This window comes from Aspergillus homomorphus, assembly GCF_003184865.1.
Source record: "Aspergillus homomorphus CBS 101889 unplaced genomic scaffold BO97scaffold_12, whole genome shotgun sequence".
Lineage (NCBI taxonomy): Eukaryota > Fungi > Ascomycota > Eurotiomycetes > Eurotiales > Aspergillaceae > Aspergillus > Aspergillus homomorphus.
This window is the reverse complement of record NW_020291898.1, coordinates 644,518-658,049: the sequence shown is the minus strand read 5'-3', so window position 1 is coordinate 658,049 and position 13,532 is coordinate 644,518. Positions and strand designations below refer to the sequence as shown.

Sequence of the window (13,532 nt, the reverse complement as noted above, 5' to 3'; positions counted from 1 at the left end):
ACGTTATTGGTATTCGCGCCGAAGACACGATCACAGAATGTGAAGAACTTCTGAAACTCCAAAACCCAGATCTAGAGTAAATCAAATGCTGTTAAGCACCCTTATCAGCGAAGATCAAAGGAAGCGATCTTTCCGAATCAAGCTTCAATGTGACGATCGATTTCATGAGATTCCATCCCAACACTTTCTCCCCGTACTGAGTCTGGCAGTACCAGAGGACAATCTTGCGGAATGCTTCGTGACGCATGATGCTCATGATTCGACCGGGGTGAGGTCCTAAATCCACCCCAAATGTATCACCAAACCATTTCTCCATTCCCAAATTTGTCGTTCGCATGGGACGCTCGCTCGGGGGTGTTTCTTCGCACTTACTGTAGATCAGGGCTGCGTTGCAGCCTTCGGGGTTTCGTTTCTCGAATAGACCGCGGTCTGTGTCAGATTTTGTTGATGGCGGCATTATGGCCGGTGAAAAGAACTGGTATTTGAATATTCAGATTGCGCGAAGGGTAGGTCAAGAAAAGTTGTTCAGCAATTGATGGACCCTCGACGTCTGAGACAGATCACGGATAGGGCATAACGAACACAGATTGAGGAAAACAGCATTAAAGTAACACCTCACAGGTAGAAGAGGTGCGCACAGAGAAGAGGAAAGAGATGGAAATTTTAGTATGGCACGAGCCCAGAGAATTGCGTTGAAAATGTGGGAAAAGAGGACGTGTTGAGCTGTAAGGTGCGAGTAGCTATTTCTATAGCATCAAAATAGTGAATGTTGCCCAAAATAGATAGTCATTTTATCTTGCAAACTGTATCCCCAAGCTATGCAGACTTAGTCATCAAAATGAAAACTGGTGGTATCCTAGGACTATTGAATACTTCTACGGTTACATAACTGATTCTTCCCTCACTCTTCCGACTCCTTTCCAAAAGCGACGCACTTTCAAACCACCTTAAACGAGACCACCGCCTCAGAATGATCATAATCCAGATTCAACACTATTATCTACCGATGCACAATAGTATGGAAATGCCAAGGTTCAGGCCTCAGTACAAACCACTCAAGTTGTCCTGGAAACAGCTATATCGGATGATTGCCCTGGGATGATAACTCAATCCAGTCACGCGAGGCGGTCATGTCTCGAAAGTTAAGCCGAAAGTAACCTTTGAACAGAACGCCCTACATGCATCTATCATAAACAGAGAATGATGGAATCCTTTCGACCCATTTCGACGTCAACGATGGCTAATGCCTCTTGATCTACATTGGCATCATTCGCAAATATAAAAACATCATCGGTCAAAGAGTATACTGTTTCCCTTGAGGTGGAGTTACGGCGCTCCGCTGCTGAGCTCGAAGGAAGATGGCATTTGGGTGTAATGGTGCATATCAATTTCTTCGTCCTGCTCTGACTTTGATGCTGAATCGCCAATGTAACCGAGCAATCCATGACCCCTTGGGATTGGACCAACAAAGATGGTCTTCAAGTCTGGTTCGACTTGGACTTCGTCCCAGGTTGATTCAAGCTACCCTCAGTGAGCCCCCGATAGATGATGTCGACAAATTTCTGTCGGCCTTACTCCCATTGGGTCAGCGAAGCGTTTCAATTATGACGCATCGACGTGATCATGGTTCTGTTACAGGAACAAACAGCATGTCATATGGTCTGATATCAAACATCAAGTACAGGGCATGTCTTATTACCTGGAAGAAACTACGGGATTGCCATTGCACACTATCTAACACGCTTTACGTCGGCTAGACTGCTGCTGCTTTGACGGCAGGTTACCAAATCGGTTCCTCTGAAATGATGTAAGCTTCTGTATCAGTACATACAAAGTTTTCGTGTCGCTGGAGTCGACTACAGTTGCCCTATTCGCCTCTATCATCACGATTTGATGTTGTTATCAAGGTATCATGAACTGACAAGGTGACGAAAAAGGAAATAGTCAAGATTGTCGTGGTTGAAAAGAAAGGTTGAATACTCAGGAGAACCAAAAGGGGCGTTACTCCACATGGAGAGTTCCGCTTAAAGCGTGAAGTGTATCTCGTGCAGTGACGTGATCCTCTACATTTCTATGTATAGTATCACCTCATATCACGGCAGTACTGGGCGGTAAGCCAAGCGGCCAGCGTCTATGTTCATTCATATATTCACAGATCAGCCAGAGACAGACAATCAAAGTTGACTCTCACCTCCCGACTAACTTCAAAATGGAGAGCGAGACTCAGTCAGACGCTAGCTTTGACGACATCTCCAGGTATCAAGCTATCCTCTTTGAATCTATCGGCGCAGAACAAGCTGGGAATGTCCCCTTACCTGAGATAATATCCACAACAGACGTTCGTCAAGAGGCCAATGCCAGGTCAGAGGACATCTTTCAATGTTATGACACACTGCACAAGATCTTACAACGTCACGAGGCTACCATCCAGAGGAGATGGCTGAAGAAGAACCGTCGCCAGAGGGTGGAAGTTCTCAATAATGCTTGGCCCAGCATGGCTGGCGTTCATCGTCCTGATTTCGCTGCCCTACGAAGAGAGTCCGAGGCCCAGGTGGCTCAGGGAACGAAGCTTCTTGACTCTTTTATGTGGCCGTACATCAACCAGGAAGACCTTTCCACCAACAATGCGCTACCACTGCTGCTGAACGCTCGAGGTCTCCATTCGCCCTCCCATTTTGCGGCTGCCGACCTGCAAGCCATGCAACTGGGAATCAAGTCGAATGCCATCGTACCGATCTTTCTGGATAAGCACATCATCATACTGAACGGCTTCGTCGAAAATGATCGCAAGTACGGTGAACTCATATGTTGGTCGGGAAACCCAACGGCCTCGATGTGGATGGAAAAGAAGAAGCAATTCCTGGCAGGGGATGGTCTGCTCATACTAAAAGCACAGGCGCGACTTCTATCTTTCCTCGTCAAATGTTGCCGCCAGATTCTCCACGACCACCCCGAAGCATCCTTGACCAGCGACTCCGTCCCCATCCTTCCAGATCCACAGTTCAATCCAAATATCGAGACAACCGGGTTTGAGTCTCTCAGGACGATGGCAGCAGAGGCCCCATATCGTGTACCTGCGCAGTTGGATCTTGATGGTATCGCGTCATTACTTGCGGCACGCACCTCCGCGGCAGAAGATCACCTCTGGGCCTTGCGTGAGGACCCCGGTTACTTCACGACAACGATCCTCGATTACAAAGAGCATCGGCTAGAGATTATCAAAGACCTCAACGGTCGAGATCATCCCGTTCTCGGCCGTCATCGACATAATATCTTTTGGGCGCGTATCCTCGGGACGGTGGTGATTGAATCGTATCTTTGCGTTGAGTTATTCGCTGAACTCAGTCACCAAGCTCGAGCACTAGTCTCATTGCAGAAGAGGTATGCTGGAGATATCTGTCCGTCTAGAGACCTGCCTGAGAAGTTGTTGGAGGCTTTGCTGCGCTTTCACCATTATCTCACCCAGGCGGTAAAGGGACCGCTCGGCGTTCTCAGGGTGTCAGCTGTTGCATCCCCTCCCTTGAGAAGGCATTTTGTGCGCAAGCCCCCAGCTGATCGTGACTCCCCGAAAGTGCTCGTTGTAGCCAAGCTCGGAAAGAAGGGAGCCGTCGAGACAGAACTTATGTGGCTGCTCCATATGCTCTGGGAGAAGGGAGACGCGAGCTTTTTTGATGAAATGCCATTGTTTGTGGACGAGCTCGAGCGGATGATCGAATCTGAACGCGGCGCGCAGGAACTGATCACCTCTTATCTCAGTAAGGTGATCGGTGACATCTCAATCATCTCTCAATGTCTGAATCAGTTGGCCCTCTACCAGCCATGGGCTCGGACCTGGGAAAGTGACCTTGAGGAGCGCCAGGAGAAACTAAAGCAGGAGTACGAGGAGCGCACCGAGCCATGGGTTCAGATGCACCTCGCGCTGAAAGACCTTTTCCCCCAAACCATCGATGCCAATGAGGCTATAAGACTTGGCGACCCGACAGGCAATAAAATCGTCTACCCGATCGGAAAGCGCCGTAACAAGAAAAATGTGGAAGACCTGCGACAATCCGAAAGAAGGTTGGATGCATTCTGGGTGGAAATCGACAAGGCGATGGCGGCCAAAGTGAGTCGCTTCCGTGGTACAGCAGTTCAGGCCCTCCTTGACTCTGAATGGCGCATACTTCAGCGTACCGGCGAGTGGGAGGAGCCAGAGAACCAGCATCAGCAATCGCAATCTACCCTTCACACTCACTATGAGCCCATCCCCTCTGTCTACTCGAACACCCACCCGGGAGGCTCCTCAGAAGACATCTCCCAGCCACAAAAAATCAAGGTCAAAACCCGCGGAACCCCCCGGCCCCTCTCCACACAAGCCCTTGATGTCGAAGCGCTGCAGCAAGAGGATGACCGTTCGGATGTCCAGCCCACCTTCTCTGTTGACGCACGCGCCTACAATGTCTTTCAGACTCTGTTCTTCGATCCGGCGGTGACAACAACCCCTGGTGAAGTCCCCTGGAGCCACTTCCTCCACGCCATGTCGGCCGCCGGTTTCACAGCCATGAAACTTTACGGCTCCGTGTGGCAGTTTCAGCCCACTAACTTGAACGTCGAACGGAGCATTCAGTTTCACGAGCCACATCCCCGAGGCAAGTTGCCTTTCACTACGGCTAGACGGTATGGTCGGCGCCTGAACCGGGCCTATGGTTGGGAAGGGAAGATGTTCGTTCCTATCAATAAATGAAGGTCATTTTAATTTGATGAAAGATGTCTCTTATGATTCGAGTATCTCTTGGGGGTTTTGAGTGCGGATTTTGAGTGTTTATTTTGAGTGTTGATTTTGAATTTTCTTGAATTTCTGTATCTATGCGTGGCTTTGTTAGCAATCCAGATTGGCTATCTGAATTTTCGATGGAAGACTGCTGGCCGTTGCTCATGCTGAAGGCGGAATATCACCTCGACGCTGCTGGTGTTCGCTGCTGGTGTTCGCTGCTGGTGTTGGCGAAGATCCTTTCCCGGTAGCTGTGAAGTAACGGCTTTTTTTCTCCCTGCACATGACATCCCGAACCCCTAAAGATGGGCGAAGATATCACTGAAGGGGTAGCACCTGAACATCTAACAGTCGAGAAGACTTTGACCTACATGGAGCAATGTACATAAACACGAATCCCTGTGACTATTGTGAGATTTTGGATACAAGTGCAGCAAACGGCATATGGCTAGAAGATGACAAACACCAGGCGTTAATTCCGGGTTATGGAAGCGGGCAGGATCTGCTCACTGACAAGTTGGTGGCTCTGTTAGTCAGAACTTTCCATTCTCAGACTGCCCTGATGCATGCCCCTTTTGGGTCTCTTTGCTATTCACCTCTGCTTGATTTGATTCAATTCTAGTACTTAGCTTATTCCTCTAATTCCCTATGCTATTCACCTCCTCCGCTTGGTTCGATTCACAATTGCCGTAGCTAGCCCATTGGGCTGGGCATAAATATCCTCTTCTCATCCTTCGCTCTTCTCTACTTCTACATCATCTTCCTGCTCATCGTTTCTATACCCCTTCCCACATGCTCTTGTCAACGACCATTCATCCTCTGGTTCGAGGATGTGTACCATGTCCTCTCAACCCACCTTAGCCTATATTATGGTTATATATTGCACGCTCACCCTTCGCTTTTCACTGAAAACCACCGAGCTGGCCAGCTTTGTCGTTTGAAATTTAATGGGACAGGGCCGGATCCCTCCAGAAAGCTACGGACGAACCAGGGTTCCACCGTCTCATCTTCAGCAAAGAGGAAGAGAATTGTGACAGTACTAGCGTTCATGCCAGGCACTTCACTGAGAGCTGGTCACTGCCTGAGAAATATCAGCGTCGCCACAGGAGGGATAAGATTCGAGATAGTTATTCCTAGGTGTTGCGTAAGAATCCCGGCTACCGAAGCTCCTTGATAGGAACGTGAGAATATAGGTATATGTCCCCAAGCTAATTGCCTTGCTTTATCGATCTTAGCGATGTAAGCAGGTATCGCTAACTCGGCTATCTAGTGAAAGTATATTACAATCATGAATATGAATACAATTGCGTCGATATCCGGGCCAAACCAAATCGCCGTCACTCAAAACCGAGACGAAAAATGAAAGAGATTGCATACGGATATCGCCAATCAAACCGCGAGGAGCTCTTCTATGATATTTTATCTTGACCTGCGTGGCAAATTCGAAGCTATGATAACTCCGTTTCTTAAATATTCTCACTCCTGCCGACTGGAACGTCCCAGCGATGTGCTGGCATTGTCTGGTGGGCGATGGATTTTCCGCTCCTTGAGTTCTTGTTGCAGGATTCATGGAGGGTAGTTGCATCAATGTCACTTTAATTCAAGCATGCTTACCTGTCATTTGTACCCAGAATGGCTGCGTTGTTCGAACTTACAAGAGAAACGGAGGCCTGGAGAGAAGATGCTTCGCTTGTATGGCTTCACTCTCATATGTTTCAATCAGGGCTGGTCAGCGCAAAACTAGAGTTCCGGAGCCGCTTGGTTTACGGTAGGCGGGGAACGATTTTGCCTGCTGGCTGCGCGGTGATCTCCTCTGACCGTGCCCTGTGGTTGCTTGCCTTGTGTATGACGAGAACACCACTGAGGAGCTACTAAAACCAAGAAAGAGCTATCCGCCTTCTCAGTGACAGCTACCGCTATCCAACCCGTTTTCCTGCTTACCTGCCAGGCTGCTACTGACTGCTCGCTTTTCAATATGGCTGACCTAAACAACATCAGTAAGTAATCCATGCCATTCTTAACTGCAAATATTTCCTAACAGTACAGCCTGTCCAGTAGCGCGCGACCTCCTCTTGCACCTCGGCGCGGCTTTTTACTATTTCGATTTAGACATCTTCTCCACCTTCACTTACTATAGCAGCTAGTTATCCACGTTGGAAGATACAGAACAATTACGAGGCCAGCTCGATAAATTCGCAAGAAACGTTGTTCGACGCACGCGTTCGCCCGCCTTGAGACGCGCCTTCGATCACTGTGTGTGATATGTGGACGAGATTATTCATAAGTTGTTTTCTCTTATTCTGTATTTTTATTTCAGTTTACTGACCGGCATCGCAGTTAGTAGATGTTGAAGTGACTGAGGAGGAACTAATTGACCTGAGTGAGGTTTACAGCCACAGAACTGCTGTTACGAAGATTACCGAGTGCTTCGATGGTACTTACATAGTCGCAATGAAGAGGGACTTCGGCCGTAAGACTCTTATGCTCAAGTTTACTGAGGACCGTGAGTGCGAGGGTGTTGCCAGGGACATACAGCGGCTGTCACCCTGAAACACTCGAAGCTCTCCGGCCGGCCATGAGATATGCGGCGGATCATCCACGGAACAAGAAACTCTGCCTCACATTTCTTGACTCACTCGCCAATTTTAGTTGCGAAATTCGAGTGCCAACAAACTCAAATACCCTAAAGAAAAGTTCTTGGACAAAATGCGCGAGAGGCCTGGTAGAAGTGAAGACACTGGCCTCCGACGTGAACAGTGAACAACACCTTCAAGAACTTGCTCAGATATAGCAAAATCGAGCCAGAAATCATGGCTTGCGACGACGCTGGCCAGTGCACTTGTTCCTCCTCCACGATTGAATAGAGGAGTGACTTTAGAAACCGGGTCTCACCACCGGAAAAGACGTCCGCGTCATGCGCTTTGCGAGAGAGTCCATCTCCCTGACTTTGCTACTCTGCGAAGAAAGTCAGAGGCCCACAGGGCTTAGGCAACCAAGTACCATGAGTACTTCGTGGGTCCGTACATCAACCAGGAAGATCTCGCAAATACCAAGGCAGAATGCCCCAATCGTATGGAAATCGAAATTTCCTGGGCGCCATCATGTCGATTGCAATCCTGTCGTTCTTGATTGCAAGCCTGTTAGGTTGACGCAACAGGTAAAGCCTATTGACCAAAACAACCCGAGGAACAAAACGCATAGCATTCTTGAACAATGTCCTTGGTATACTGTCCAGCGGAAATTCAGAGGACGCATCAGGCAAATCAAAAATACTTTTTTTGGGCTGAGATTTGCGCAGCCATAGGCTTGCCCCAAGTCAGAGACGACCTTTCCACAATAACACCAGAGTATCCTAATCCTTTTTCTACCAATACCAACACCAAGAAGTGCAATAGATTGCGATGCTTCGCCCGTCTTAAGTGAATGCCATTCTCATTCAATCCCGGGAAATCGTCCGCCTGAAGCATGACCTTGATGCTGTCCTAGCGCAGCCGGAGCTTGCATAGAAGTAGTTTTCCAGGCGCATTCGACGGAGCATGCGCCAGTTGCATCTGGCATGACTTTGGATTGGCTTCTTTGTGACAGAATGAAGATACAACTATGTAAGATGCAGCAATCTCAACATTAGCCTTGATTGAAGGCCCTGTTACCAGAGAATAGGCTTGGATCGCTCTTCGACTGCAGACAGCACCGGCTCGAGATGATCAAAGACCTCGAAGGCCGAGATCATCCTGTCTCAGCTGTCATCGACATAATATCCTCATTGATATAGAACGACTTACGGCAGTTAACACCTCATGGACAAGAGGTCTTTGATGGAGCGATCATAGAGTTCATTGTTCCGAGTCCTTACGCCCAATGCCAAATACACTTGCCCCGTAAGGAATTTCGTGAGTTCGCCGGTGGGTACGTTGATGACATCGCCATTGCGTTCTTACCCCCAAGGACTACGCAGACATAACGAACATCCTCGACCATCCTTCCGAAAGTCATGTCTCGTACACTCGAAACACACATCTAACTTTTATCTTTGGCCTTTGGATTCCTCGAAGAATTGACCTTTTGCTCCGCCACGTACTGAATCTTGCCCATAGCTTTCGGTGCTTGTACAGGGTAACATGTGAAACTTCGATATTCACATATTCTATCACCTAAACACTCTATCATAGTCGCTTAGTATCTATTGGAAGCGCTAAAGCATAGTTGTGACAGGTCCACGGTCTTTCTCATAACGAGCCTCCTTGATGTCGCGGACCTCGCTAACAAACCCAACCGTCGATGGCAGAATTATTATGCCAGCAGATGATGACATAAAATGAGAACATTCAGATTTCACTCCTCAGCTGATGATTCCGTAGTTGTGTCAGAACTCCCAAGTGAGTCACAATATGTGGTATTCAGGCCCGTAGAGTCTTCTCATCTCAACCCCGACTCTGCCTTCTTTTACATCATCATCACATACTTCAGCGACAATCTTTTCAGCGACACCGTCTGCATCAATACCCTCTATCTTTACAATCCTTGGTTCTCACTGCCTCCCTCATATATCTCTGTCCAACATGTGCGCTCCTGTTTTCTTAAGCCTCTTCGAGCACCAGGATGACATCGATCTGGACGAAGCCATCCATACCGGACAGGACCCGGACCAAACAGTCCGCGCATTTGAAACCAGTCGCATCGGAAGTCACCTTCCTGAGTTCGTCCAATTTGAGCAAGAAGTCTACGATGAATCCGTGTGGACTGACGGAGGAAATTCCATTTCCCCAAGAGATCCACAGCCTGCTCTTACTCCTTGGCTTCAAGAGCACGACCTCAGCTCCCTTCTCCCACTGGCGCTAGACGTAGAAGGTCTTCTCACCGGTCTCAGACGATACTACGGACCAGCCGTCGAAGACGATTCGGTGCATGAACTCCCCGAATCCCTTGTTGGGGAGGGTGGCATCCCCAGCCGTCTGCAGAGTCAGCGTGAAGCCTTGCGGGATGTCCTGGGCCTGGTGATGGATAGGTACTGGCCTCTCGCTGCAAGGCCCGGGGTGGCACCTATTGCCGATGAAGTTATTCGTGAGTGGCATTACACTGCTCGATTGGCTTGTGCATGCTAACGCGTGATATTACAGCTCATGGGAATCCGTGGGATGGAGGCCCCGAGTGGGAGGAATTCAAGGCGAGGATGCCGCCCCATGTCGTGGATACGGGGATTTTTGAGTTCGATCCATGTAGGTCTCCTTGGTCTGCCGATATGTTCAATTGAATGCTAACAGTTACAGCACATGGCCCGCTTCTCCCGCGGTGTGAGATTGAAGAGTTCTTTGTCTTGCGCAGCTGGATGCAGGATCTCTTGCCATGGATTGCTTGATCACCGTCTTGCCGGTCGGCGTCTCTACACCGTTTTCAAGCCCGTTTGAGGCCCCGTGGTAATATCGTTCAAGACGTGATTAAAGACGTCGCCGAGAAGGTCGACGACTCCACCGCCGCCGAGGCAAGCAATTCCACTGCTGTCGAAGACGATGAATACGAAGACGTCGAAGAACAAGTGGATGGTGAGGAATATTTCTCCGATGAGGATATCTGATGCCGCTCCTTTTGCGAACCACGTCTTCATGCGACTTCTATGTCTTTCTTACTCGAGTTCCAACTCATGTAAACGAGGACGTTTGCACAGCGAGAAGGCCTTTGTCAGCTGCCAGCAGGGCTGACACACCGGCCTGGCAGGCGGCTCCTTTTCCGTCTGACGCTTTCCTCCTTACGTCACATGGCCACATGTATTTAAGCCATAAGTTTCCCTTAGAGGAACAGATATCAATCAATCAAGTTAATGTTTCCATCTTAAGTCTTCCGTCATCCATGGAAATCTGGCAGCATTGCCTTGAGGGTCTGAGCCCCCTAATCGAATCAAATCTTTCCCCGAGTCATCAGAGATCACTCCTCCGACGGAATACAGACACAAACTCCCTCTCCTCCCCTCACCGTCAACGCGAAGACACGGGCACCCAACAGTGACCAATTAGCTATGCTGCTCAGAGGCTCTTCTAAGAGGCAGAAAATGCTCGCAGCTTTCGAACTCAAGTCTGTTTTATGAAAGTAAAGGCCATTTTGTGGACTAAGTCTTCGGGCGAGGAACTGTATGTGTATACAGTTCTCCGAGAGGCATTGTTCGATGTAACGATCATAGTGGTCAGAGGAGACAACAGAATGCCCTCGGGCCTCCATACAACATGGGCAAAACGAGAACATTGGACGCGACGCCGGCCTTACCTCCTCTCAAGCTCCCGATCACTCAACACTCTTTGGTCCTTGCTCTCCTCTGTTAGCGATCATATAAAAACGAGCTTTCTTCCATCTGATTTAACTTACATTCTCTTGTTCTTCTGTTCTCAGAGCTGTGTAACTCCCTCTACCCCCTCTCCTCTCCTTTCTCCTCCGCCGCCGTCCACACATGGTCCTTTGGTGCGCATAACTGCCCCGCCGCATGCAGGCACATCCAGGGTCTCTGGTCTCTGAAAAGTGATTTTGCGCTGCTCGAAGGGCCCAGTTCTCCAACTGTCCTAGCCATCCTTTCTACAGTGCTGCTATGATATTGTATATTTTGGAGGAAACCGACGGCGCAACACTAGTTGCAAACATTTAGCTATGTGGTTGAAACATAACTCTAGAGATTAGGAAGTTGAGTCTGGACTCAGTAGGATAGGAGTCGAGTCGAATGAATACTACTTTTCTGCTTCTATGACAAACTTGTGTACATGTAGATTTATGCCAGGTGTCGTTGAGCTACGTGTGAACACCGGTACTATGAATAACACGGGGATTATACTAGTTGTTTCATGCAGTACACAGTTGTTGGTTCCGCGACTATGTCACTAATAACTGAAAGGGAAAAAGAAAAATTACTAACCTACAGGAAAGGAGAGATAAAAGGAAAGATATCACGTGATAGTGATAGCAGTATCATGGGAGCAGCCAAAAAGGAAAGCCCAACGCGGGGGTTGAACCCGCAACCTTGAGATTAAGAGTCTCACGCTCTGCCGATTGAGCTAGCCGGGCTGGTTGGTTGAAAGCTTTTATATGAAATGTCTAATAAGCCATTTGCAATGTTTTTCACGGCTTCCTAGGTACATGATTTTGATGTGTAACATAATATCTTTTTGTTCTACTTTGAAATCATAGCAAATGTTGGTGGTGGGGGGGGTTTGTTGCTCTTAGGTTGGAAGGGAACTCAGAGGAAGGTCTCGTTGAAAGCCTCAATGCTTTGCATTTTTGAATATACCAAGTGAATGTTGGACAATCAACCATTGGAAGCGTTTGTCGATTTAGCTGTGTATATATTTCCAGCCCGCACCAGCCTTCCACTGCAACCAAGTGACACTCCTCCCCACCCTCCCCTCACCACACTCTCCTCCCTACACTCTCCTCCCTACACTCTCCTCCCTACACTCTCCTCCCTACACTCTCCTCACCAAGTACTACCCACGTACACCCTACACCTCCATTTCTCAACAGTCAAAGACTCATCTCATCGGTATACTGTCCTGAATTTGCCTTCAATCAACGTCGCTATCCCACTGAGATATCGCCAGAAGCTCACCACGCAGACGTACCAGCAGAGTAATCCACAAAGCCGCCATGTCGATCAACGAAGAGCTCATCGACCTTGTCAATGAGGTTGACGAGCTCGGAAAGGCTGTTCATGCTCTGAGTCGGCGGGTGAAATCTATCGAAGAAACGGTATTGAAATTGGATGACGACGACAACAACAGCACTACCCAGAGCGGCGACGGCGAGCATCAGGAAGAAGCTGTTCACCCAGACAAGGACGCAGACACGGTGAAAGATCCTGTCTCCCACTAGCCCCGTCCCAGCTGACCTCAAGAACCAAGACTATCCCAGGATCCGAAGGTCTTCCGCAGGAGATTCTGGACTTATTCAAGTTGGCGGAAGATACCTCCTCAGTCGAGATCGACAAGGCCGCTACTACGCCCCTAATCCCACAGTCCCTACGTACGTTGGTATAAAACCTAGATATGTGATAGGACACCAGGAAAACGTCCTGCTAACCGACCGAGAACCCTAGGCACTAGCATTCCGTCGAATCGCGGGGTGCTCGAGCAATATGCCCTTTGCGTGCGGGCGGAGGTCTTCATCCAGTCGGCCATCGACGAAGCGCGTCGTTACTTGTCCAGCCAGGGCCACGACCAACTCATCGAGAGAAAGGAGCTAGTGCTTTCCGCCCTCAACCCCCGTCCTGGATCTCGTCCAGAGCCGCGCGACTTCCATGTTTTGCCCGTTTGCCAGGTGATACTGGGCGGTGATATTCCCGGACCCATGCTACTCGTCCTGGCAGGGACAGGGCCAGAGCCGAAAGATATGGAGTGGCTGTGTAACCTACTGGCGGACTTAGTCGCCAACAACGGTATGCGCCAACGCGACCGCCCTGTGCATGGGATGTTGATCACCAGGGATTCCATATTCTTCCATCGTGAGGTTGTCGACGGAACGTCAAGCCATACAGCACAGTACGGCCATGCCAACAAGGTGTTTTTGGCCGCGGTCTATCGTCGTCTCGTCGAAGCTCTCGTCGATTGCGCGCTGTATGGCTGCTAGGCTCAAGCACGACTTTCGTGCAAAGCTTGGCACTGTGATCAACATAATCTCTACTCAAATGAGGTTCATATTAGTCGATTTGCCTACATCTAGATCCAGAGATTTACATAGTTTCCAATATAGAAAAGTAATTCCTTTTTTTCCAAGTCCAGCTACGTCCCTTGTATTACCTTCTAGAGGACAC

General features: G+C 49.0%; 4 protein-coding genes and 1 non-coding gene across 5 annotated transcripts; 3 read left to right on the top strand and 2 right to left on the bottom strand.

Moving 5' to 3' along the window:
- Positions 1–91: 91 nt before the first annotated feature.
- On the bottom strand, positions 92–457 carry BO97DRAFT_423506 (uncharacterized protein; the record flags this gene model as incomplete). The annotated part of the gene is made up of 1 exon (XM_025696880.1): positions 92–457. One exon carries the CDS (start codon positions 455–457, stop codon positions 92–94), a length of 366 nt encoding a protein of 121 aa, XP_025552881.1.
- A 1,752-nt stretch (positions 458–2,209) lies between these two features.
- Positions 2,210–4,723, top strand: BO97DRAFT_449852 (uncharacterized protein; the record flags this gene model as incomplete). Its single annotated transcript, XM_025698882.1, has 1 exon — positions 2,210–4,723. One exon carries the CDS (start codon positions 2,210–2,212, stop codon positions 4,721–4,723), a length of 2,514 nt encoding a protein of 837 aa, XP_025552880.1.
- A 4,586-nt stretch (positions 4,724–9,309) lies between these two features.
- Positions 9,310–10,322, top strand: BO97DRAFT_423504 (uncharacterized protein; the record flags this gene model as incomplete). The annotated part of the gene is made up of 4 exons (XM_025696879.1): positions 9,310–9,811; positions 9,868–9,966; positions 10,018–10,041; positions 10,147–10,322. 4 exons carry the CDS (start codon positions 9,310–9,312, stop codon positions 10,320–10,322), a joined length of 801 nt encoding a protein of 266 aa, XP_025552879.1.
- Positions 10,323–11,718: 1,396 nt separating this feature from the next.
- BO97DRAFT_t106 lies at positions 11,719–11,791 on the bottom strand. The gene has a single exon. It is a non-coding gene; the product is annotated as a tRNA-Lys (tRNA).
- Positions 11,792–12,136: 345 nt separating this feature from the next.
- BO97DRAFT_442373 (uncharacterized protein) lies at positions 12,137–13,348 on the top strand (the record flags this gene model as incomplete). Its single annotated transcript, XM_025698251.1, has 3 exons — positions 12,137–12,571; positions 12,625–12,745; positions 12,819–13,348. Exons 1-3 carry the CDS (start codon positions 12,371–12,373, stop codon positions 13,346–13,348), a joined length of 852 nt encoding a protein of 283 aa, XP_025552878.1. The 5' UTR covers positions 12,137–12,370.
- Positions 13,349–13,532: the final 184 nt, after the last annotated feature.